The following is a 26,913-nucleotide window of genomic DNA, read 5'->3' as shown; positions in this document are numbered from 1 at the left end:
ATTGATTTCTTCCCCTCCCCCGTCCTCCAGAAGTCAAACAATTCAGATGTGTAAGAACACAGCACAGGCCAAATTATTAGACTCATTTAGTACCTCCGAATTGGAAGTGGATATGCTCACGATGATCATTGCATGTTGTACATGTACATTTATTGTTTTCCTTCAGACTGGCTTAGTAAGCTCCGAGTCACTCACATTTTAATGGGGAGTTGAATTGCACTTTTTTTTTTAACTAGCGTGAATGAGAGACTTTGACAAAATTTCAACTGAACCACTGAATCATGATCCAGAGTTAATCGTACTCTTATTTCCACAAAGTAATGACAATGGCCTCCATACTTGGTGAGTAGCAGCGCAGCTACTGTAAATGTTGGAAACAAAGAATTGCAGCTTTGAGGATACTAGCAAGAATTACATCTTCAAAAGTTGCATCCCTCCATCGACTCATCAGCATCTAGAGCAGTGGTTCTTGAGCTGGGTTCATTCGAACCCCAGGGGTTCGGTGAATCGGTCTCAGTGGTTCGACGGAGACTCTGCCATGGAGGTTTAGACACAGCCCACTCAACATGTCAATGAGCTATGACACGCCCACTTGGCCATCACTGGCTGCGGATGATCACATTGCATTGCTCTTTTAATAAATACATCTTACCACTCTACCAATCATATATTCATTCATGAATTCATATGCACCCAGAACAATAATCAACAATAGTGCTGTGCTGTAGTTACTTTACCACGGTCATTGGCCTCCAAAGAAGTAGCCACCAGTGCTTCTCAAGATCCATGTACAATAAGAGGTTGGCTCTGTGCTCCATTTAATGGAGGCTGGGTTATTTGTTTTATTGCTCATCAAAGCAGGCTCTCGGGCTTAGATCGTTTGATGGGGCTGCTGATAGATACAAGAGAAGATGATCCTGTTCTTTGGAGAAAATAATACATCAAATGATTGGCTGATAAGCTTGAGAGAATTTGACTGGTGACACACCTTGTACCCACACCAATATGATGACAGCGGACCCCCACGTATTGTTTGGCATTGTGGATTTATACTTGGAACTTATTCCCTGTTATTTGCAGAATAAATAGCATGAGTGAAAGTTAGTTTTTTTCCACTTCTTTTCATCCAGCTCGAATACAACTTGTTACTGTTCCACAATGAGCCTTCACACAGTTGATGGGGAATAACATTTGGTCAATGAGAAAGTACTGTAAGGTTCAAGCCCAACAAACTCATTTATTGACGTAGATGAGCAGATGTTAAAAGGTCAAGGTCAAGGTCATCTTTAATGTCAAATATGCTCTATGTACAACATAAAGCAGAGATTAAATTGATTTCCTCTCAATCCTGCGAGGTCATTTAAAGATTTGAAAACAAATAACAGCTGATGAAATAATAGAAATGGTGTGTTGGACCTTAGGAGTTGCTTCTGTTTTGCACATCGTGTTTAGAACCCACCGTCAAACACTTTTTGACATGCGTGCATCGCTTTGCCAGTAGCTAGATTCATTATGTCCGTGGTAAACTCATGCCATGTTTTGTCAGCTGTATTGGAAATTCAGAAGGTACAAACAGGATTGGGAAATTTTGCTGAGAAAAGCATCCACTCTGCGCTTGTATATTCACGGGCCACCACTGCAGAGACAAAAAAAAAGGTCTTTCCAATGTTTATCGCTCAAGACGGGCTATAACGTCAGCCTCATCTCTCTCTCTCTCTCTCTCTCTCTCTCTCTCTCTCTCTCTCTCTCTCTCTCTCTCTCTCTCTCTCTCTCTCTCTCTCTCCAACCATAACGATTACTTAAGATGATTAAATGTGGTGGTAATAAAATATTTTGTTGACACAGTATTTGGATTGTTGCAGATTTTGATGGATTGACCAACCACGTGAAAAGCACAGCTTTTTTTTCTCCCATGGAAATCATTGTGCACCAATGTCCTTGCACTTCTTAGTGAACTGAATCAATGCTTTCTGTGACTTTCAAGAGATCGGCCCAGTGTGTATGATTAGGGCAGTAGGATTTTGTGCAGTTATGAATTGCAGCATTTCACTCACATTTTGCTCAGCGGCATCATCAAATCTTTCTCATGCATGATAAAATTCAATTACAACTCAGATTCCTGGATAACTACAGCAAAAATTGGTGTCTGTAGTCATATTATTATCTGTTTAAATTACCACTGAGTTGGCTCGAATTTAGATAACAGACAGACTAATATGCTCATTCAGATAACATATTATGTCTTTTTATACGGTGTAGTTGCTATCTTAGCTGTGTGTGTGTAATGCACAGCATGTTTGCACTGAGGATTGAGAAGAAGACATTTCATCTATGCTGCATGTTATACATAAAGTATATTTGACAATAAAGATGACCTTGATCTTGACCTTGACCTTATTCAAAAGTATATCACATTTTTTTTGGTCTTGTGTTTTCACTTGTCTTCGATTGGTCGCAACACAGACAAGATATTCTGAAAGGCAATACAAAGAATGGTCTCTCTCAGGTCTAAAAAAAGAGATCAAGTCCATAATTATCTTTACAATAATACTGTACGTTGTATGCGCCTGCACGAGTTTAAACACGGCATTTTGACCCGTTTGCTATGTTTGCAAGCTGAGCTGTGATTGGTTGTTACCTGAGCCCTGAGCAACTGTGATTCAGATTCACGAAACTTTATTCATCCCTGTGGGGTAATTGGGACTTAACAGGCACGCTCTGCAAATAATAAGAAATATGAAAACAATACCGAACATGGGATACAGTGCAAAAGGGCCTGTCGGTACTCACCGTGTGTACAGCGCCCCGAGATATTAGTTCAGAAAGGAAATCACTAGGGAGGAGAGGGAAAAAAAACATGCTCGAACTATCCTCTTCTGAGGATAATTTAAGTCCAGGAAAAAAAAGATGACTGTGCTGTCATTTTCAGTTGACAGCAAGTGGCAAAATGGCCGCCCACTGAGATGGACATAAACAGTTGGATTTTACTGTCAACTCACATCCCACCTACACAATATTCACACACACACGCACACGCACACACACATGAACTCTTTCGATACGACTGATGACAGGAACAATGCACCTTGTAGCCTTGAAATTAGCTCTTTCAGGGAAGGAGGGGCTCACACTGATTTTTAAGCAATTATTTCACGAGGGGGCAAGCCGGTTGTCAAATCGTTACTGCATTGACCTCACAGTGCAGAGGTTCAATTCCAGCTCCGGCCTCTCAGTGTGGAGTTTGCATGTTCTCCCCGGGCCTGCGTGGGTTTTCTCCGGGTACTACGGTTTCCTCCCACATTCCGAAAACATAGGTGTGAGTGTGAGCACTGATGGTTGTTCGTCTGTGTGTGTCCTGCGGTTGGCTGGCAACCGGTTCAGGGTGTCCCCCGACTGCTGCCCGAAGATGGATGGGATAGGCTCCAGCACGTAGAGACGAACATATGACCCAGCGCTGAATGTTTGTGCTTGACCACAGTTATTCTAATTTGTTTTATTAATACTCAAAGACAAGTTCAATGTACTGGAATTTCATTTGGATACGACATCACCTACAAACAGGACAACAACCCGGGAGAAGGAATTCCACCGTGGATGCTTTTTTTTTTAATTTCCTGACAAGACTGCAGGGTAGTTCCCGGGACTCGTCTAGGAATTCCCTACATTATATACAGTAGGATGTATTTTCCATCTCAATGATTTTAACAATCAGACCAAAAGACACTAACTACCATTCAAATTGTCTCTAAAATGTTTTTTGTACTGTCTGATGGTTGAATGATAGCTTACTCAATAAACCTGGGATGCCTTTGCGTTTGCTTAATGAAGCCTATAAACAGAATTGTTGCCTCTTGTTGTCTCTATGGGTTTGTGTTGGCCAGCTGTTGTGTGGTGCAACGGGAACAATCTGGGTAATTCTTAATATAGAGACTGTTGCACTGGACTGGACTGTACAAGATCTGGATTAGAAATGAACACACATGTCTGTGATAGGAAACTGAAGTAGAAAGGTGCCATTCTGAAGAGAAACAGAAGAAGGGATTTTTTTTTTTCCAGCAGGTGTGTCACGCAGATTTACTGTTCATTAGTGGTGTTGAACAGACGTTTTACATTGATGAGAGTTTTCTACCAGACAGGATTGACTGAGACAGATTGTCCTCAAATAGCTTTTGTTAAGCAGAGGAATGTCTCTTTTCAGACACAGCACACAAATACCAGATGTTCGATAGCAATTATCTTATCAGTCTTTCCTCGCAGTCTGAATGCAGGTGCAGCAAATTATTTTGTCCAGTAATGCTTCCCTGGTTTTGCATGTCAGTTATTTTCTGTATTTTGTAGGTTGGTTGGTCAGGAAGAATATGAGGTCCGTTTTCATGTCACAGAACCATAAATATGTTATCCTCACACATTACTGTATGCACTACATTGTTAATAATGACAGATGATATATATATTTTTGGTCATCAAGTGGTGCTTTAGTGAAAGTGTCATATTTTTAGTCTCTTCCAAAGATTTGACTTGCCTGTTCTACAAGATTCTAATCCACTCTAAACACAACACACACACATCCACACACGTGCACTATATATATGAGCTGTCAGTTTAGTGCATTTTTATTGGCATTAATTTTAACCGGATTAAATTTTTCCTCGCGAGATTAACGCGGTACACGTCACAGCGGATGTTACGTTGCTCTATAAATAAACCAGAAACAAAACAAGAAGGGCGCTGCATAGGTCCACACGTTTGGTTTTGCCAGCCAAGGCAGCGCAGGACACCGAAAACGGAGACTTAAAAGAGTTTATGAACTGAAAGTTTACTTTTAAAAAGTTGCCAGATTGCTCTACTGACAAGACCAAAGTTACATGTATGTTTTGCAGTCGTAAACTGAGCTATCATCATAGCACGTCGAGTCTGAAATACCACTGAATGGCCAAGCACACAGCTGATATGAGTACTCCGCCTGCTCGTCTCAGACAGACAGCTATGGATCATTTCTAAGTGAAGAAAATGGATGACACGACGAAGAACAACTTTGCTGAAGCCATAGCTAAATGTACGACTACTGCATGAAAGCCTGTCAAAATTGTCTACAGTTCGACTTAAGCTGAAATCATTCGCGTTGCATTTAACGACTCCACTACGGATTGCCAGCGAGATCCTCCATTACAAGCTGTGTACAGAGATTGTACGTAGCGGAGAAGGCTAAGGTATACCAAGTGGGAGAAGACACTGTTTCAGGAGAGAAATAAAAGACTAGGTTGATGAGCCTCTCGTGAATAAAGAGCAGGCAGCCTGTCGAATACGATGTATGCCACTGACGCGATTGTTGCTTGTATGGAACTATTTTGTGTGGAAGGTTACAGTGTTCCGTGTCCATATAAGTAAAGCGGGTGGAGCTTCTCTGTCTTCGTCTGACAGTGACAGTGCGCTGAGGCGGTGGCATGACAACGAAAGTTCAGCGGTGCAGTGGTAGCGACCTAGCGAAAATAGAAAGGCTCCAGTGTTGTCATCGAACCAAGTGTAGTCATCCGAAATGATGTCTACACAAAACCGTAGAGAGACTTCCGCGCAAGAAGAACCAACAAAATCAACATAGCCTGACTGCTGTGTTCAAAGGAAACATGTATGCAACCATGGCTTAAATCCACTATAGGCTAATTATTAGTTTACCTTAGATATGCACTTTATAATGTTATATTGCTCTGTTTTGATTCCATAAAAAGAGCTGTTAAAGCAGCTGTTGTGTGACAACATATTTTTTTCACTGTTGTTGATGGTCAGTAATATTGTGTGAGAGATTGTGTGAATAACTGCTCCAAGTGAAAAATGTTCATGTGAAATTGAAAATCGAAATTGTTACTTCAGTAAATATTTGCATTTTGCACATAGAAAACTGATTCATGATTCCATGTTGATGAGAGCATTAAAATGGGGAAAAATAGGACAAAAAAATAAAAGGAAATATTATATATATATATATATATATATACATGAATAAAAAAAAAAAAATCCTCATCTCACCCCTCGGGTGGTGTCCGTCCCTCATTCAGCTCGGGTCCTCTACCAGAGGCCAGGAAGCTTGAGGGTTCTGCGCAGTATCCTTGCTGTTCCCAGCACTGCACATTTCTGGACTGAGATGTCCGATGTTGTTCCCGGGATCTGTTGCAACCACTCATCTAGTTTGGGGGTCACTGCACCGAGTGCTCCGACCACCACAGGCACGACTGTCACCTTTACCTTCCAGGCTCTCTCCAGCTCTTCTCTGAGCCCTTGGTATTTCTCGAGTTTCTCATGTTCCTTCTTCCTGATGTTTCCATCACTAGGGACCGCTACATCCACTACAACGGCTTTCCTCTGCCCTTTATCTATGATCACGATATCTGGTTGGTTCGCCATTACCATCTTGTCAGTCTGGATCTGGAAGTCCCACAGGATCTTCGCTCTGTCATTCTCCACCACCTTCGGAGGTGTTTCCCATTTTGACCTTGGGGTTTCCAGTCCATACTCCGCACAGATGTTTCGGTAGACTATGCCAGCCACCTGGTTATGGCATTCCATGTAGGCTTTCCCTGCCAGCATCTTACACCCTGCAGTTATGTGTTGGATCGTCTCAGGTGCCTCTTTGCACAACCTACACCTTGGGTCTTGTCTGGTGTGGTATATCTGGGCCTCGATGGCTCTGGTGCTCAAGGCCTGTTCCTGAGCAGCCAGGATGAGTGCCTCTGTGCTGTCCTTCAGGCCAGCCCTCTCTAGCCACTGATAGGACTTCTTGAGATCAGCCACTTCAGTTATGGTCCGGTGGTACATCCCGTGTAGGGGCTTGTCCTCCCATGATGGTCCCTCTTCCAGCGCCTCATCTTCTGTTCCCCATTGTCTGAGACATTCTCTGAGTACGTCATCCGTTGGAGCCTTCTCCTTGATGTATTCATGGAGCTTGGATGTTTCATCCTGGACAGTGGCTCTCACACTCACTAGTCCCCGGCCTCCTTCCTTTCGGCTTGCGTACAGTCTCAGGGTGCTGGATTTGGGATGGAACCCTCCATGCATGGTTAGGAGCTTTCGGGTCTTAACGTCCGTGGTCTGAATCTCTTCCTTTGGCCACCTTATTATTCCTGCAGGGTATCTGATCACTGGCAGGGCATAGCTGTTTATTGCCCGGGTCTTATTCTTGCAATTGAGCCGGCTTCTTAGGACTTGCCTCACTCGCTGGAGGTATTTGGCCGTAGCCGCTTTCCTTGTTGCCAGTTCGAGGTTGCCATTGGCTTGTGGTATACCAAGGTACTTGTAGCTGTCCTCAATGTCTGCTATTGTTCCTTCAGGGAGTGAGACCCCATCAGTGCGGACTACCTTTCCTCTCTTAGTCACCATCCGACTACATTTCTCAAGCCCGAATGACATCCCGATGTCGCTGCTGTAGATCCTGGTTGTGTGGATCAGTGAATCTATGTCCCTTTCGCTCTTAGCATACAGCTTTATGTCATCCATGTAGAGGAGGTGACTGATTGTAGCTCCATTTCTGAGGCGGTATCCATAGCCTGTCTTGGTGATTACTTGGCTTAGGGGGTTCAGTCCTATGCAGAACAGCAGTGGGGAGAGTGCATCACCTTGGAATATGCCACATTTGATGGACACTTGGGTAAGTGGCTTGCCATTGGCTTCAAGTGTGGTTTTCCACATTCTCATCGAGTTCGCAACGAAGGCTCTTAGGGTCCTGTTCACCTTATACAACTCCAAGCATTCAGTGATCCATGTATGTGGCATTGAGTCATAGGCTTTCTTGTCATCAATCCAGGCTGTGCACAGGTTGGTACGTCGGGACCTGCAGTCTTGTGCGACTGTTCTGTCAACCAGGAGCTGATGTTTGGCTCCTCTGGTATCTCTACCAATGCCCTTCTGTGCTTCGCTCATGTATTGATCCATGTGTCCACTTATCTTAGCCGCAATGATTCCTGACATGAGCTTCCATGTTGTGGAGAGACAGGTTATTGGCCGATAGTTGGATGGGGCTGCACCCTTCGAGGGATCCTTCATGATCAGGATCGTTCGCCCTTCGGTTAGCCATTCTGGGTGAGTCCCATCCTTCAGCAGCTGGTTCATTTGTACTGCTAGGCGCTCATGGAGTGCTGTGAGTTTCTTTAGCCAGTAGGTGTGGACCATGTCCGGGCCTGGTGCTGTCCAGTTCTTCATATCTGAGACTCGTTCCTGTATGTCTGCCACTGTTATGGTAACTGGGTTCTGTTCAGGGAGGTCGCTGTGCTCCTCTCTCAGGGTCACCAGCCATTGTGCACTGCTGTTATGTGCAACCTCCTTCTCCCATATGCCTTTCCAGTACCTTTCAGTTTCCAGTCTTGGTGGGTCAGCTCTGTTGTTAGGACCCTGCCACTGAGCGTACACTTTCGCAGGTTGTGTTGCGAACAGCCTGTTTATTCGTCTGGCCTCATTCTCTTTCGTGTACCGCTTTAGGCGACTGGACAAGGCTTGGAGCCTTTGTTTGGCAGTTTCGAGTGCCATGTATGGTCATCTGGATGTACTTCTCGGGTATCGGCCTTTTCATCACACCTCTCTGGGCCTCCGTCAATTGACTCACATCTTTCCGGGCCGCCTTGATCTTCGCCTCCAACCGTCTTTTCCATGGTGGGTAACGTATCTCATGCTCTTATAGCCCAGAGTCTCCAGGATCACTGATGCTGAAGCGTATATCAGCTCATTGGTTTCTGTGATCGTTACGGTAGGGATCGCCCTCAGTGCTGCATTCACACTTTCTATGAGACTTTCAGATGGTACTTCACATAGTCGTTGTAATCGGTTTCTAGGTTGCCCAGCTTTCATTCTCGCCATGATCTTCGCTTTCAGGTCAGTTGCTGCCTCGCTCAGCATTTCATTCATTGGGGCTGGCCACCCAATCTCATCATCTGCATTCATTGGGGCTTGCCTCTCAATCTCTTGTATGACCTCCTCCTCTGATCTGACAGCCTGGGGCCCTTCACCATGGAACCTGCGTTGTACCTCATCAATCTCAAGTTGTGACAGCAGTTGCCGTTTGTGGATGTTGGAACACTGAGCTACTAGTTGTTTTGTGGTCAACCGTGACTGTGGGTTTCGAAGTAACCATTTAGCCCACATTCTCTGCATGTAACCCCTCCATTATATATATATATATATATATATATATATATATATATATATATATAATTTTTTTATTTATATATACCTCACAACCTACCTCGCCACACGACAACTCCCACAACGGCGCAGAGAGGTCGGCCAAATTCCCAAACATGCTAAACGAGGCTTGCACCAGCATGAAAATGAAGATGCACCAATTTTTAAGTTCTCGCGCAGCCACACCGTCTACGAATATAGCCCCTATGTGTTCATGATATAATACATTAGATAGAGGGTGATGTTGTAATTAACGCGGGGTGTTGAGGGCTTTCGAGTTCTGCTACGCCTGCACGAGATACGAATCAGCTGCCACTCCCGAGCCTGGCTGGATTTTCATTTTCTCTCATCTTCTCTCATCTAACCGCCCACGTACTGTCTGCTGACTATACTCCCGATCCTATTTCCTGTGGGCATGTCATCTCCGGAGCCTGCTCTGTGTCACTGTATTAACCTAATCCCATCTATAGTACACAGGTGACCATTAAAACAAATGATTTTCCTGCTTTCTGATGGACTGGGTCAGGCAAAGTCAATGTGTTTAACCCTTTTCAGGGACACCGGTTACTGCAGGTAGCAGGGTGCATGAAAGGGTTAAATATAGAATGGTTGATGAGTGCCTGATGTGGTTTATATCTGCATTTGAATTACCGGTAAACAACTACGGTCAGGAGTGGCTGTTCTTTCAATTATTTAGTACATTACTCTTCAAAATAGCCTCTCACTTAACTCTGCAGATAACATTTAATGACATCCTGCTGTCAGTAGGAGCTTATTAACTGCACTCTCATGACATTTTTTTTTTCTCGGTGCCTCTCAGACAGCTGTTGTGCCCTCTGGACCCATGTTGTCAGAATGTGGCATACATCCAACAGCTCTTATAACACACCACGTCATTGATACATGCACGCAAACAGACGCTGTCGTTAAGTTTGACATACTTTGCAAACTGTTTTCTGGTCGTGACACTGATTGACCAGCACATTTGGTACATATGCTTTGTCCAAGAAGATACACAAGATGTGTATCCACAATGGCGGGTGCCTTGAGTGGGGACATATCTTTATGTCCTTTGTACCACCGCACATTACAGTACGTACATCCCATTAACAGAAAGTACAAAAATACACGATGTCATACAGCAAAAGAGCACACGACTGTGCCACATGCGTCATCTGGCGCAGTTCGAAAATCAGCGTTTGTCTAACAATAACATGGCAATCAATAAAAAATGTCATGAAATACAGTACATCAAACCAACTGGTTATTAAATGTATTCATGAATACAGATCGGTACGGAAACGTTTCGCTTATCGAAGTTCGCTGTTACAAGTTTTGCTCTGACCAACCAAACAGATGACTGCAAAATGTTGATATCATCAAGGGCCGGCTCCCTGGTCCCATTTGGACGAATTTGAAATCAGAGCGGTGAGAGAAACAATCCCATTTATTACATAGTTTATGGTGCGTCAGCCAGCAATACTGATTCTGAAGGCCTGAAGCAAACTGATATGGCATCAAAGAGTCTGAAATCATTCATTCATTCATCTTCCAAGCCGCTTGATCCTCACTAGGGTCGCGGGGGTGCTGGAGCCTATCCCAGCTGTCTTCGGGCAGTAGGCGGGGGACACCCTGAATCGGTTGCCAGCCAATCGCAGGGCACACAGAAACGAACAACCATTCGCACTCACACTCACATCTAGGGACAATTTAGAGTGTTCAATCAGCCACGAACAAAAAATGAAATCAAATTAAAATCTAACAGCCACGTATATGTGCTGTTATATTTTAGTTTTTTTCTTTAAAATAATTTTCTTTTTTTTTAACCAGACATTCATCCGACTCATTGATCGCAAGAAGGACAGCAGTATATTAATTTGTCCTCCATTGCTAATTGTTGGAGAGAATCTTGTCTGCATCATGACTACAGTCAAGGAACCCTTGAGGCAGCCGCTTTGTAACTGGAAACAATTAACACACTTTGCTTACCATGTGAAAATGTCTTTCAAACACAAAAAAATCTGCTTTATGGAACTGATTTGCAGGTCAACAGGTTGACCCAAAATTATTGCATTTCATACTACGGCTGATCAAATTAGTATGAATTGTATTGATCTCACTTTTCAGGTTATTTGAAAGGAAGAAATGAAAAGAAGTTGAAACCAAATTTCAGACCAGTCTGTGCAGGAAAAATTTCAAAGGAAGTTCAATTTCAATTGTTGCTGACAAAATTCTGATATGCAAGTGGGTAAATAAGTTCAGTACCAAAATAACTATTCTGAACCATGCGTGCTAAAGCTGAAGGAGTCCAAAGTGAATAAGGTTTGTGTTAGAGGGCGGCTGCGAATGTTGCTGATAAGATCGAGGCACATTTTGATTGTGGAGGATAGAGGGTTAGGATATGTCTCCAAATAAATTAATAACGGTACTTTTATTGGTGTGTCATTTAATGTTCCACATTCCCCCTGCCCTTTAAAGCTCTCCAAGTGAGAAATGAATCTACCTCGAATGCTAAGCTTTTCTGAGGACTGCTTCCAATTAAGTCAACTTTTACGATCCTCACAAGTGCAGCTCAGCTTTCTCATTTACTATCTTGTTTTAACATTTCGATTTCACTCTCTACTGGATGTCCACTTCTTTTGACCTTTTTTATCCTCTCTTGCCTTCCTCTCTCTTCAGAATTGTCCTGATTAAACAGGGATTGTCTGTGCCCACTGTGTAAAATTGCAATAGGGCTCTGACTCTTCCTCCAATTACGATCACCAATTTTCAGCTCCCAAATTGGCTAATTAAGCCTAAAGGACACTGAGCTGCAGTTCCATTAGGAAACCCAGAGAAGTCAAGAACGAGCCATCTGGCTCCCCTTGAGACTCTCTTCCCCCGCACTTCTTTCAGGAGGTTCTCCCGAGTGTTGGCACATCGGTCTTGGATATCATCAACATCAGCCTCTCTTCTGGTGTAGTTCCCCAACAGTTTAAACATGCTGTGGTCCAACCCTTGATCAAGAAACCTGGTCTTGATCCAGATGTGTTGTCAAGTTTCAGGCCCATTTACAAACTGCCTTTCATTTCCAAAATTCTGGAAAAAGTGGTGCACATGCAGTTGAAACTTTTCTTGGATGAACATAACATCTTGGAGGTCTTCCAGTCAGGTTTCAAGACGATGCATAGCACGGAGTCAGCCCTGTTACGCGTTTCTAATGACATCCTCCTGGCAAATGACTGGAGACCACGTGTGTCTGGTCTTATTGGACTTAACTGCAGCATTTGATACAGTGGATCACAGTATTCTGCTGACTCGTGGTTTAGGTCCCATCTAGCTGACAGAACCTTAAAATTTTAGACTTTTAATGGCGCCTTATAGTCGTGAAAGTACGGTACCAAGAACTAAACTGAGGCTCAGAGGGGATCAAGCCTTTTCTGTTGCTGGTCCCTCTCTCTGGAATGACCTCCCACTGAACATTCGGCAAGCCTCCTCGCTGCCCATCTTCAAAGCCCTCCTCAAAACTCACTTGTCTTCTTTGGCATTCGACTCAGCATGACTTAGATTTGTTCTTGGTTTTACTGTTTGGTGCTTTCTACCGCCTTTATTACTGTCTTGTCTTGCTTTTTATTGTGCATGTTAAATTGCTCCATGTACAGATCTTTGTATGCAGCGATGGCTGTTTGAAAGTGCTCTATAAATACTGTTGACTTGACTTGACTTGACAATGCTCTTTTTTTTCCTGGGACATAAGAAGGAGTAGCTGCTTAAAGAACGGTTGCCGCGGTAGCAGCCACGTGCCGTCACATTCAATGCTACAGCTGTCAAAAGCTGTATTCATTTTTACAACAGAGGCAACAATTGTGCTCCAGATCACTGCTTCTGGATGATGTAGGTTGGGCAGAGCCCAAACAGAAGTTGTTCTACTTTCTGTTTCAGCCCCTGCAGGAAGCAGTCAATTTGATCGATTACTTTACACAATAGTCCGGCACTTGCTCGCTTAATTCAGCTCAGAAAAGGAGAGTTCAGTGATACATTACTCGCTCTAGCCCATTTTACAAAATAAATGCCCCTATATTTGATCTCATTATTAAAAAATATAAATAAATAATTAAATAAATCAAGAATCTGCAGGTATTCTCCAAAATGTACCTGTACTGTAAATCAGCACTTGCATCACAGAACAATTGTGGATGTATTGCAAAAGGGATGGTCTATGGTGCAGGTCTCAAACTCAAGGCCCAGGGACCAGATCTGGCCCGCTGGGTCATTTCATGTGTGTCATCTATTGAAAATGTGTACCGAATGTCAAATTGTAAAGTGTAATAAATAATGTTGACATTTTGCAATAATTTTGTGACCCTATTTGTTCAATTATTATTCAAGAGAGTGCAAACTGTTATAATCGACTTGAGTAATTTGAAAACTAGTCATCTATTAATTTGTTGTGTACAAGTAATAAATTTGTGGTTTCACTGTCATAACGGCCCGCCGAGGGAAGATGTAGCTCCAAATTGGCCCTCGACTAAAATGAGTTTGACACCCCTGGTCTATGGCAATCTTTAACAGTACACAAATTCAAATGATGCCCAGGGTTCATAAGGAGTTTTTATTGCTTTTTGTGAAGATTTATATCACTTAAATGTTACCTTTCAGTCCACAATGACAGATCTTGTCACATTTTGAGCTGCAGTAAGCACTGGTCTACCACTGCCAAATACTACAGCAATCAGAATGAGAAAAGGTGTTTGAAGATGTCACGTCGCGTGTCCGCCAACAGGTGGCGGGTTTTCTCCTCCGCCATCGGCACACCTGCCCGTAATTTCGGGCTGATTACCCCCCTTTATTTAGAGACTCCGGCAGTCATCTCACTGCCGGAGAATTCCACGCCGTGCCATATTGCTCTCGCGCTCGATTTCGCTATTTGTCATTCGACCTGTTGCCTTTTTGCCTTACGGCCGATTACTCTTGTTATTCGCGTTTCGCTTCTAGATTTTGTATTAATTGTATTTCCGCCAATTCAGGCCCCCCTCGCGTCGTCTTGTTTTCCGCGAGCGTTTTCAGTTGTAGTTTCCTTCTTTGTTATTCCTGGTCCTTATTTGACCAGCGTTTTGTGTTACCGTTTTTTCCCTGTTGGGCTCTTTCTGTTTTTGTCATTAAAGACACTCTTTCCTTTGACAAGATTCTTTCGTTGTCTGTTTTTCCGGGGATCCAACCCTTTAGTTCCTTGTTCTGCTCGGAGCGATCGTTATCGCTTCGGGCAGAACGTGATAGAATTCTCCGGCCACCATGGATCCCGCAGACTTCGAAAAAATTTTGTCCGCTCTTTCCCGACAAGAGCAACAGATGAGTCAGCAGGGCCAAGCCATTAAGGAACTCCGCGGCACGGTCTCCATGCTGGCTCATCGGTACTATGATTTAGAACCTCGGTTGGTCCGGGTGGAGGAGCGGGGACCATCTCCCCCCGGGGTTCGTTCTATCATTCCTGAAGCGCCCTCCTCATATCCCATGATGACGAGGGAGCCATCGCTTCCACACCCCCCTCGCTACGGGGGCGAGCACAGGCAGTGTGGACACTTCCTCCACCAGTGCTCTCTCATATTTGACCAACAGCCGTCTGCCTATGCTAATGACGCCGCCAAGGTGGCATTTGTCATGAGTCTGTTGACAGGTCCGGCGGCGTCGTGGGCGATTGCAACCAGTGACGCTAAGCCGAATCTCCGTACTTCGTTCCCCGATTTCGTGGCAGCGTTCCGCCGGGTGTTCCACCATCCCGTGCGGGGCAGAGAGGCAGAGGGCCGGTTACTCGCCCTCCACCAGGGAGAGCGATCGATAGCAGACTACTCCATCGAGTTCCGGATCCTGGCCGCCCAGAGTGGATATGGTGATCGGGCGTTGTGTGGTCTGTTTCGCCACGGACTAAACCCTCATCTCAAAGACGAGCTGGCGACCCGCGACCACAGCACCGACCTGGAGGAGTTAATCGACCTCTCCATCCTCTTGGACAACCGCCTGAGGGAGCGAAGCCGGGAGCGTGGAGGTGATCGGTCCCAGTTCCGTCGAACACCCACGGAGGAACAGATGCAGCTGGGAGGCAAGGACGTTGGTGCGGAGGAAAGAAAGCGTTGTTTCAGCGATCGAGCGACGACTGACGGCGTTCCACCATCTCCTCACGCCGCAACCAGCCATCCGGGGTCGTCACCCCCTGCCCACCAGGAGTACTGTGAGTCACGACCTCGCGCGCCCCCCTTCGAGTCTAGGCGAGTCGACTCGCGGCCTGGACACCCCAACAGACTCGAACTCGAGGGGGAGATATTTGGGGGGTCCCGGTCGTGGCGGGTTCGGGCTCTGGTAGACTCGGGGGCAGATGACTGTATAATGGACACCGATCTCGCATCCGAGCTGTGTTGTCCCGTGGAGAAGTTGATAGATAGGAAGCGGGTTTGTGATCTTGATGGGCGCCTCCTGGCGGTAGTTACGCATAGGACGTAGCTGTTGAAACTTCTACTGTCCGGCAACCATGTCGAACATCGCCGTTTTTACTTAATGCGGTCTCGCAACGCCCCGATTGTTCTCGGATTACCCTGGCTTAAGACACACAATCCCGTGATTTCCTGGGCGCGCCCAGCGATAGACAGCTGGAGCCAGTATTGTTACCAGCACTGTCTACAATCGGCCGTCGGGAAGCATGAACGTGTCACACCCCCCGAGGAGATCTGCCTTGACGGAGTGCCGGATTGCTATCGGGATCTTAAGGAGGTGTTCAGCGAGGATCGTGCCCGCTCTTTGCCTCCACACCGCCCCTACGATTGTGCTATAGACCTGCAGGCGGGCGCTCCGTTGCCGACCTCGCGGCTGTATCAGGTGTCCCAACCCGAGCGCGAGGCATTGACGGAGTACATCAACAGCTCGCTCGCTGCAGGCCTTATTAGACCATCGCGTTCACCGTTAGGGGCGGGTTTTTTCTTCGTAGGGAAGAAAGACAAGACCCTGCGACCCTGCGTAGACTATCGGGGATTAAACGAGATAACTATTAAGAATAGATACCCGCTACCCTTGCTGGACTCCGCCTTCGCCCCATTACAGTCAGCCACCATTTTCTCCAAATTAGACTTACGCAGCGCTTACCACTTGGTTCGCATCCGGGAGGGTGACGAGTGGAAGACGGCTTTTAAGACCCCTCTGGGTCATTTTGAATACTTGGTTATGCCTTTTGGGCTCACCAACGCTCCTGCCGTTTTCCAAAACCTAATCAATGACGTGCTAAGGGACATGATTAACATCTTTTGTTTCGTTTATCTTGACGATATTTTAATTTTTTCCCGGTCATTACACGAGCACCAGCAACACGTTAGGCTGGTGCTACAACGTCTACTGGAGAACCGGCTCTTCGTCAAGGCAGAAAAGTGTGAATTCCATGTCCCCGTCATCTCCTTCCTAGGGTTCATTATTGAACAGGGCAGGTTAAGGGCGGACCCCATTAAGACGCGTGCAGTCACTAACTGGCCGGTTCCAACCAATCGCAAGGAACTGCAGCGCTTTCTGGGGTTCGCCAACTTCTACCGACGCTTCATCCGCGGTTACAGTCAGAAGGCGCTCCCCTTAACCCGCCTTACGTCCATTAAGACCCCATTTAAGTGGGATCCGACCGCGGATGCGGCGTTCGCAAACCTGAAGGCGGCGTTCACCAGTCCCCCCGTACTACAGCACCCTGATCCTGATCTCCCCTTTATCGTGGAGGTGGACGCCTCGGATTCGGGGGTGGGGGCTGTGCTGTCCCAGCGCTCTCCGGTCGACCAGAAGTTGCACCCCGGCGCCTTCTTCTCCCGTCGACTCAGTGCCGCCGAGTCCAATTACGACGTGGGCAACCGTGAACTGTTGGCAGTTGTGACCGCCTTGCAGGAGTGGCGGCACTGGCTCGAGGGGGCCAAGGAACCTTTTACGGTCTACACAGATCATAAGAACCTCGCCTACCTCCGCTCCGCCAAAAGACTAAACGCCCGTCAGGCCCGGTGGGCCCTCTTCCTCACCAGGTTCGACTTCATCCTCACCTACTCTCCCGGGTCTAAGAACACTAAGCCCGACGCCCTTTCCCGTCTCCACGAGCCTGCGGGGAGGGATCGATCCCCGGAGACCATCCTCCCGACCCGGTGCATCGTGGGGGCCGTCCAGTGGGAGGTTGAGCAGCGGATCCAGGCAGCCCTGGAGGGGGTTCAGGTGCCGACGGAGTGCCCAGCAGGGAGGCTATTCGTACCTCCTTCCCTACGATCTGAAGTTCTGCAGTGGGGACATGGGTCCAAGGTGGCGTGTCATCCCGGGGTGAACCGGACTGTGCAACTCGTCGCCCAACGTTTCTGGTGGCCGGAGCTCCGCAGCGACGTGACGGAGTTCATCAAGGCCTGCACCTCCTGCGCCTGCGGCAAGTCGTCCCATCAACCTCCGGTGGGACTGCTCCAGCCGTTGCCCATTCCTCCTCGCCCGTGGTCCCACATCGCCCTGGACTTCGTCACGGGTCTCCCACCTTCCCGGGGTCGATCTGTCGTGCTCACGATCGTGGACCGCTTCTCCAAGGCGGCTCATTTTGTGCCTTTGTCCAGGTTGCCGTCGGCGCTGGAGACCGCCGACCTCCTCGTCAAACACGTCTTCCGTCTCCACGGCATTCCACTGGACATTGTCTCGGACCGGGGGCCCCAGTTCGTATCCCGCGTCTGGAAGCGGTTCTGCCGGTCCCTCGGGGCCACGGCCAGTCTGACCTCGGGGTACCACCCCCAGTCCAATGGACAAGCCGAGCGTGCCAACCAGGATCTAGGGGCGGCCCTCCGCTGTGTGTGCCTTCACCGTCCCTCATCCTGGGTCGACCACTTACCCTGGGTGGAGTACGCGCACAACACCCTTGTCTCTTCTGCCACTGGTAGGTCCCCCTTCATGGCCGCCTACGGGTACCAGCCGCCGCTGTTCCCGTCCCAGGAGGGGCAGGTGGAGGTCCCCTCTGTGCAGCACCACCTCAAGCGGGCCCATCGCGTGTGGAAGGAGGCCCGGGCTGCGTTGTCCCGCACGGCGGCCAGGAACCAGCGGATCGCGGATCGTCGCCGGCGCCCGGCTCCTTCATACATGGTGGGACAGAAGGTGTGGTTGGCAACGAGGGATCTTCGCCTGGCCGGCACGTCTGCGAAACTGGGACCCCGATTTACTGGACCATTCGAGGTCGAGGCCGTCATCAGTCAGGCTCCGGCTGCCACCCACCATGAAGGTTCACCCCGTCTTCCACGTCTCCCTACTCAAACCCGTGTCTTCCAGTGACTTGGCTCCTCCTCCCACGCCGCCGCCCCCTCCGCGGGTCGTCGACGGTGACCCGGTGTACACGGTTCGTGCCATCCTGGACTCTCGGCGCAGGGGAAAGGGGTTCCAGTATCTGGTCGACTGGGAGGGCTACGGGCCTGAGGAGCGGCAGTGGGTGCCTCGCTCCTGGATCCTTGATCCGTCCCTTTTGCGCGACTTCCACACTGCACATCCATCCAAACCGGGTAGTCCGCCGGGAGGCGTCCATTGAGGGGGGGGTACTGTCACGTCGCGTGTCCGCCAACAGGTGGCGGGTTTTCTCCTCCGCCATCGGCACACCTGCCCGTAATTTCGGGCTGATTACCCCCCTTTATTTAGAGACTCCGGCAGTCATCTCACTGCCGGAGAATTCCACGCCGTGCCATATTGCTCTCGCGCTCGATTTCGTTATTTGTCATTCGACCTGTTGCCTTTTTGCCTTACGGCCGATTACTCTTGTTATTCGCGTTTCGCTTCTAGATTTTGTATTAATTGTATTTCCGCCAATTCAGGCCCCCCTCGCGTCGTCTTGTTTTCCGCGAGCGTTTTCAGTTGTAGTTTCCTTCTTTGTTATTCCTGGTCCTTATTTGACCAGCGTTTTGTGTTACCGTTTTTTCCCTGTTGGGCTCTTTCTGTTTTTGTCATTAAAGACACTCTTTCCTTTGACAAGATTCTTTCGTTGTCTGTTTTTCCGGGGATCCAACCCTTTAGTTCCTTGTTCTGCTCGGAGCGATCGTTATCGCTTCGGGCAGAACGTGATAGAAGAGATTTCTGGTGTACGTTTCTGCCAATTTGATTCATCCAGTTTCTCCATAATTAATGATATCAGCAAAGATGGATACATAGTATGCACAGGTTTACCATTTCCAGCTATTACAGCAATAAGAATGAAAAAATATTTAGATTTTAATTGATATATGGTGATTTCTGCCATTGCTCGTCACAGCGACCATTTCTTCAGCACATCTAAACACATTTTTTTGACTAGTCTTGTCAGTCCCAAATCATTTCCAGGCTCGGGATGTGGATTTACGTTTTTCTGTTAATTTATTATTATTTTTTTAATCATAGAGATGGGTGACTTGTCCCTTTCTCCACTTTCTCAGATTGAACCAGTGGTTTGTTCGAGTCAACTGGTTTCATTGAGTCACATGACTGAATCCTGCCCGCTGATTCGCAGAATAAAGACATCACTTCCGCTTCCTTTGTCATCTATGTACACTGTTCGCCGAATGAGGACTTTCATCACTTCCTCCTATTTTGCAGCCAATCAATGGAACCTTTTGCGACAGTATTACTACTCCATTCATACATGATCTAAACCGAGTGATCATGTTTACCATGCATGTTTTTGAAATGTGGGAGGAGAGCGGAGTATTTAAAATTGCACATTGTGAAAGCAATTAGTGGCCATCGTGGCTCGAATGACGAAATTTCACCGTCAACGACCAACCTGCTTTGTCATGGTTATTTCTTTCAGCTTGTCCATGCGGCCAATGTCTTTGACAAAATGAAATTCTCCAAAAAGTTCCACCGCTTCATTTATGGTGTCACTAAATGAATCCCAACAAAAACACATTCGAAAACATCCCCCATCCAACCGAAACCTTATAAAATCAAATAAACCAAAATGTTTACACAGTCAATGCATGATATGATAGACTCTATCATATCACGCATTGATATCAGATAGAGCATCTCATTGGGTAACAGCTTCAGCCTTGTCTTAACGCACAGAAAATGTCTGCTTGTGCACAATAAAATGCATTTACATTTGCAGCTTATATCCAGATGTGGACTCAAATAGGATATAACATAACACTCCTTCTGCATTGAATTACCCTTAATGCACATTGCATTACCTTGTAGGATAGACCTGTATGAAATGCAAAATATGATTACAGCAGCCTTGCCTCAAAAATAAAAGCCTTGGGTCATAATAAAATGTAATTAATGGAGCACTTGTGTTATGAGAAAAAAAAAAAAGCATGATCACTCATAGGTTGGGTAACTGTTCTGGTAATTTAACCATGAATAATTTACCTTGGAAAATGCACCATGTTAATCATTTAAACCCCCAGAAAATATTAAGCAGGTGCCTGCCTGTTTTCATGTTTTGTCCATTTATTAGATTAAGCTATATTTTTCTTGCGACATAAGTCTGCATCGAAATTATCTGACAAGTATGTGCCTATTACGAAATAGCCACAAGGGTCGCGGGGGTGCTGGAGCCTATCGCAGCTGTCTTCTGGCAGTAGGCGGGGGACACCCTGAACCGGTTGCCAGCCAATTGCTCCTATATTAAGAAATAATGTTTGTTAGTTTGCGCTGTGTTGTTTTCTTTAAGTTACTTTAATGAATATTTGTAATTATTTAATGGGTCGCTTCAATGAAGAAAAACGTCACAACACTTTCTTTTCACGGCATGTTCTGATTCTGATTCTCTGTGAAATTATGTGTCATTGCTAAAGTATTACGTTCTAATAAAGTTTTTCTTTTTTTTTTATCCTTAAGCTGCTCTGCCAAAGCGTTGTCGATGACTGAGATCTCTGCATTCCATTATGGACAAAAAAAGTGGTGAGGGTCACCAGTGATGTTTATGGATAATTTATATTTGTGTTAATATCTTGTTAAGCACACCATGAATTACACTTATTTACTGTATTTTGTTTGATGACATGACATATGCTCTACATTTTTTAAAAATATAATACCGTAATTTCCTATTCCTGCTGTGGCCAAACTGTTTATTTTTCATGTGAGTCATTCCATGTCACACAAATCCCAAGAACCTCCCCTTGGCCACCTCTTCACATTGCCTGATAATTAATTTATTAGTGCCTGATGATGTCAAATGTATGAATCCAAAGTTTGAGCCACCTAACTCAAACATTTTTGGAATTATGGCCCACCAAAGATTTAGTGCCACACCCACTTTTGGGATCCAGGAATTCATCCCTTTATCTATTATCCACTTATCCTCATGAGAATCGCAGGGGTGCTGGAGCCTATCCCAGCTGTCTTTGGGCAGCAGGCGGGGTACACCATTAAATGGTTGCCAGCCAAGTACAGGGCACACATAGACAAAAAAAACAATTGCGCTCACAATCACACCCAGGGTAGTTTTAGAGCGTTTAAACTTCCAATGCATGTTTTGGAATGTGTACCTGGTTTTCTCCAGGTACTCTCCAGAGTACCTGGAGAAAACCCACACAGGGAGAAAATGCAAACTCCACACAGGAAGGCCAGGGTACGGGGTCCAAAATGGTCATTTTGTCCTGTAGCCATTTTTGGACTCTCGTGCGTCATTAAAAAAAATAATAAAAATCACTTTTCAAGGGAAGTGTAGCTCTGACCATCTGAAAATGGTATATCTGTGCTATTGTTTAGTGCAGATTTTGATAGACAGCGTCAGAATATATTGATACTGGATAGCAATTTAATGGTCTGTACCTACCTAACAACAAAAGCTGAGGGCCTCTAAATCTGCCCCAAAACTGCTAAAATTCCTCGATCCCAAAAGTGGGCATGGTATTCAAACTTTGACGGGCCATAACTCGAAAACCATTTGAGCTAAACATCGGTTTCTTTCATTTGACCTCATAAGGAACGAATAGTTTGTAGAATTAACATCAGGAAAATTGAAGCGGTGTCACTGGGGAGGGTTTGTGATTTGACATGGGATGACCCATGTCATAACTGTTCTCATTTCAAACTGTCTGAGGTTAAACAGCAAACATGAGGTGGATTTGCATGCTGATTTCATTTGTTTTGGTGCAATCACTGCATGATAATTACTTCACAGTAAGGCATGTGGTTTTAGATATCAGAGCACTATACCCAGGTTTCTTCAAACAATAAACGATACATCATAAAATGTATTTTGTCAAGCAGTTAAAAACGTTTATGCATGTTTTGGTTTTACAATTTCAGCTTTAATCAGTTATTATGCAGTGAGTGTTTGTTGGAGGAAAACGTTGATTAATTTACTGTGATGTTTTCCCATACCAGCCAATGGCTTTCAGACAATGGCCAGTGAAGGTGGTGTTCAGAGAAAGCAACTACCCTACTCTGTAGAAACACCTTACGGCTTCCACCTGGACTTGGATTTTCTCAAATATGTTGATGATATTGAAAAAGGCAACACCATTAAAAGAGTCCACATCCAGCGACGGGTCAAGGGTCCTCCCAAATTCAGTACTCTGCCTCGAAATTTCAGTCTACCAGGGCATGGGATCAGGCCAGTTCCTAAAGACAGCCCATGGTCTGGGACATCCACCTTGGGACCAAAACCTAAATTACGGCTAACAGAGGTTACTCCGATCTCTGATTTAAGAGCAAATGAAGGAGGTACTTTAAGCCGAGGGACAGCAATCCAAGCAACAAGTGTTGTTTCAGCTAGGCTTCGAGATGAAGGCGTTCTGGGGGCTCCGAGTATTGAAGAAAAAATGATGGCCACTCAAGCTCGGCCCAACTTGCTTCGAGCATCAAGTATGCCCATTACTTTACAACAGCGGAAAGGTTCTGATTCAAGTAGCCCAGACCGTATTGTTGGAACACCAGAGAATGGCTCAACTGAAAATGTTTTTAGAGCATCAACAGATATAACAGAAAGAAGAAGTGCTCCCCAAGAACGAGTGGGGATTCATCAGCAGATCACAGTGGCTTTGAAGCGGGTCCGAGAGCTTGAAGAACAGGTCAAAACCATCCCTGAACTTAAAGCTCAGATTTGCTCGCTAAGGTTGGAGAGGGAGCAGCTACTATGTCAGCTTCAGGCCCAAGAAAAGGCCCAGACTTCCACATTATCTAAAATGGTTCCATGTGATGATGCTGGGATAGGAACTCAACCGCAAGCAATCAGACAAGGGTTTAATTTGTCTCTGACACCACAACTTCAGAATTTGACAAGAAAGGGAGTAACTGAGGAAAAGAACCTGTGTAGCTCAGAGGCAGGTATTCTGCTTGCAAAAGAGCCTGTAAATCAAGGCCTGGCTAGGAGTTTGTGTCAGCAAGAATCTATTATTCAAACACAGCTGCCAGAAAAAGGCGACCAAGAGAAAGAGACTGTAGGGAGTCCACTTGAACATGCAGGGCAGGAAGATGGTAATGCAACAAAAGGAGATAATTTGGGGGACTCGTGTAATGTACATAATTTGCATGAAAAGCTAGTATTACTGGAGGCTAAACTTCTAAAGGCTAGTCAAGAACTGGAGAAAACTAATGATCTGCTGAGAGAACAGATAGTGGAGAACCAAGTGAAAGAAGAGAAAATACTACAGCTTAGTGAGGGAATAAGAGTAGAGTTGAGTCCAACAGAAACAAGCAGCAAACCAAGAAGAGAGAGTATAGACACAGGCACAGAGACCGAGAGATTAGACTATGCCAACCGGGAAACAGAGACAGAATCACCTAGTACAGTAGATCAAGGAACTGATACAGAAAGAATCTGTATTGAAGTGTGTGTCCCCCAACAAAGATCTGGATTTACCGATAAAGAAACTGAGACTACCAAAGTGGACACTCAGGACAAAGTGACAGAAGTTACGGCTGAAGTTCTTTTTGTTAGCCCACAATTGCCTGCAGTCAATAGCATGGAACAGGATCTAGTGACTGAAAGAGCAACCGCAAAGAACCAGATGACTGAGATAATTGTGGCGACATCAGAAGGAGAGACAAACTATCCACAGAGGTCAAGGGCCAGCAGTGTTGATCGGGGGACAGAGACGGAGAGGGTGCACACAGTTGACAAGGTGACGGAGACAGAGGTGGCACAGATGAATGACCATCATACCAAGACAGAAGTAGAAAGACTGCAAAATAACAATCCAGTCAGCAATGCTGAAACAGAGAATCATGGGGTTGAAAACATAGACAATGAGAGGGATGAGGTCCATATTAGGGTCAGTGAAAGTGAAGAAGGAAAGAAAATAAATGAAAGATCCCAGACAGATCACAAAGGCAATGAAAATGTAGTGGTAAACATTATCACTGATAGTTGTGCTTCAGTTGGAAGGAGTGGGATTACAGAAGAAACTGTAGGTTCGGATTTTGTTGACCAGACTGAAGAGTCACAAGTTGTAACGGGAGAGCCCACAGAAGTTATAACAGAAATAAACCGTGTGCAAAATAAATCAGAAACAAACGCAATATTACTTTTAGACAGTGTTGAAACACAGAGTGTTGGAGATACTTTGAGTACTGTCACTGTTGCAGTTGCATCAGAGCGTGCCAATGTGAAGACAGGAGTTCCAGTAAGACCTCAAAGAGGCCGTAGGCCATCAGCAGATCAGTCGCAACCAACACATCCTCAACTTCAAGCTGCTCCCCTCTCTTCTGTTCGGGGATCTAGTGAAATTCACGGTCATCAGTCAAAGACTGAGTTTCAATCCTCTGCAGAACTCTGTGACCCACAGGTGAAAGATGTATCCCCAGCTCAGTCTCAGTCAGGGGACAACACTAGGGAATCCTCATGCGAAAAAGAATCTGAATCACAACCTCAAACTAACGTTCAAAGCCCATCATTAAGCTCCAAGGAAATCCAAATTCGACCAAAATCTATCCAAGACCCATCTAAACCTACAACTCGACGGGATTCTAAGGAGCTGAAAGCACCCACGAGAGTATCTCGTGTATCACAGCCTTTAAGACGTGGATCCAGCGATAGCCACACACACCCAACACGCCGTATATCAAGCGAAGTCCAATCTCAGTCTCGAAGATTGTCTGATGAGAGTCAACCTCTTAAGAAAGAACCTGAACTACAGACCTTATACAGAGGCTCCAGTGAAACAGCTCAACATCGGAGTTCTGGTGAAGCCATTGCCTCACGTTGTGAAACTGACGAATCGCCGCAGGTACGCAGAGGTTCAAGTGAGTCACCAACTTCGCCTGCAGCTTTAGGTCAAGTTGTAACCCGGATAACAGGGCTTCTGGGTGAGCAGTGGGCTCAGTTGGGGAGCAGTTCCGGAGCACAACCATCGGTCAGCCAGCAGAAGAGTCCCAGCACACAAAAACAGACAGCAGGGAAAAGCACAGAGGCAGGAAAGGGAGCCTCAGCCAAGCCTGCGGGAAAAGCAGCAACAGCAGGGAAACCAACTGGGAAGCCCGGCCCCTCCAAGATGAGCTCTATTCAGAGTCAGTTGGTCAGTTCCCTTAGTGTTCTTTCTGCCTTTTATTCACCAGGCCCAAAAGCTGCTGCTAACAAACAGCAAGATCAAGGTAAGCCCCAAGTCAATGTCAAGTGTGTGACATATATTGTGAGGTACTCAGATGCGAATCTTTGTCCGACATACAAGAGAATATTATCTTGTCTCGGCTCTCCCTTCATGATATGACCAACATATCACACAGTAGATCATGTCCTGTTCACAAAAGCCCCTCTTTTAGATTTAAACAGTTAAATGGCATGCTGCCTTGATGTCTCATAAGTCAGTTTACGGCCCAGGAGCTGAAGTACAAACTATCACACACATTTTACGTCTGAGTTCAATTTCAGTTCAGCGTAGGAGCACAAACGTGTGTGTTTGTTGGCGGTTCGACGTACTGTACATTTTTTTTTCATTTGCTATTTACCAATACTGGCAACTCTACATTTTATTTTACCAGTCCCAGTGTTTTGGCATGGGAAATGAATGTAAAATTTACTCAGTTATTTAATTTCACAATACCGGTATAGTACCTCTGATACAGAGAGGCCTTTAACGCCACATCTTTCTGTCTTGCATGAAACACGGCAGAGCCTTTACATCAAGACTAAGATTAGGGACATGAAAAACGACCATACTGGGTTTCGAGCCCATAAGGGTCAGCAATAGATCCCATGGAAAATCAATTTAATTGCTGTTATATACAGTACATTATCGTGCCTGTCAAGCTTGTTCGTGATCACTCGGCGTAGACAAGATATATGCTGGACTGTAGACAGAAACACACAACGGACATGAATATTGTGGCACACCTTACTCAATTATTTATTCAGGGCTAAATGTAAATTCTTCAGCTCTGGGTAAGGCCCTTTTTGGTTCTAGTATGACTATGGACTTCTCTCAAAAAGATTCAAGACTTTTTTTTTTTTTGTGGAAGCATACCAGTGGTTATCTTCACAATTTTTTTTGTATGATTTTTCTGAAATTTGCAGAGACCCTCGGTCCAGAAAGTTTTGTGTAACGTCGCAGAAGCTGCAGAGAGTGCAACCTCAATTTGAATGCAAGGAAGCATAGATGGAAGGATGGATTAACTGACAGAAAAACTAAATGTACTTAGAAAAACTCTCTAATCATTTTTTTTTTCTGTTTGTCATGTTCTACCCTTCTCCCCAGGTCTCAGATCTATTATGAAGAAAAATGGGGCTGTTGACAAGCAGGGAAATAAGGGAACCAAGAAAAACCTGAAGTTTGTCGGGGTGAATGGAGGGTAAAATCTGTTTATTTAGTGTTCCAATTTATCAGC

The 26,913-nt window shown here is 45.6% G+C and overlaps 1 protein-coding gene across 1 annotated transcript in view; it reads left to right on the top strand.

The window, feature by feature from the left end:
* The window catches only part of LOC127605634 (uncharacterized), an 86,723-nt gene extending 59,839 nt beyond the window's left edge, over nucleotides 1-26,884 (top strand). The window contains exons 2-4 of the mRNA XM_052073337.1: nucleotides 20,980-21,042; nucleotides 22,477-25,683; nucleotides 26,784-26,884. Of these exons, the coding sequence (XP_051929297.1) occupies nucleotides 21,027-21,042; nucleotides 22,477-25,683; nucleotides 26,784-26,881 (3,321 nt within the window). The 5' untranslated portion in view covers nucleotides 20,980-21,026 and the 3' untranslated portion in view covers nucleotides 26,882-26,884. The remainder of the gene's footprint in view (nucleotides 1-20,979; nucleotides 21,043-22,476; nucleotides 25,684-26,783) is intronic.
* Nucleotides 26,885-26,913: the final 29 nt, after the last annotated feature.

Source organism: Hippocampus zosterae, chromosome 8, assembly GCF_025434085.1.
Source record: "Hippocampus zosterae strain Florida chromosome 8, ASM2543408v3, whole genome shotgun sequence".
In the NCBI taxonomy this organism is placed as follows: Eukaryota; Metazoa; Chordata; class Actinopteri; order Syngnathiformes; family Syngnathidae; genus Hippocampus; species Hippocampus zosterae.
The sequence above is the reverse complement of the archived record's forward strand: the minus strand, read 5'-3'. Positions and strand labels throughout refer to the sequence as shown.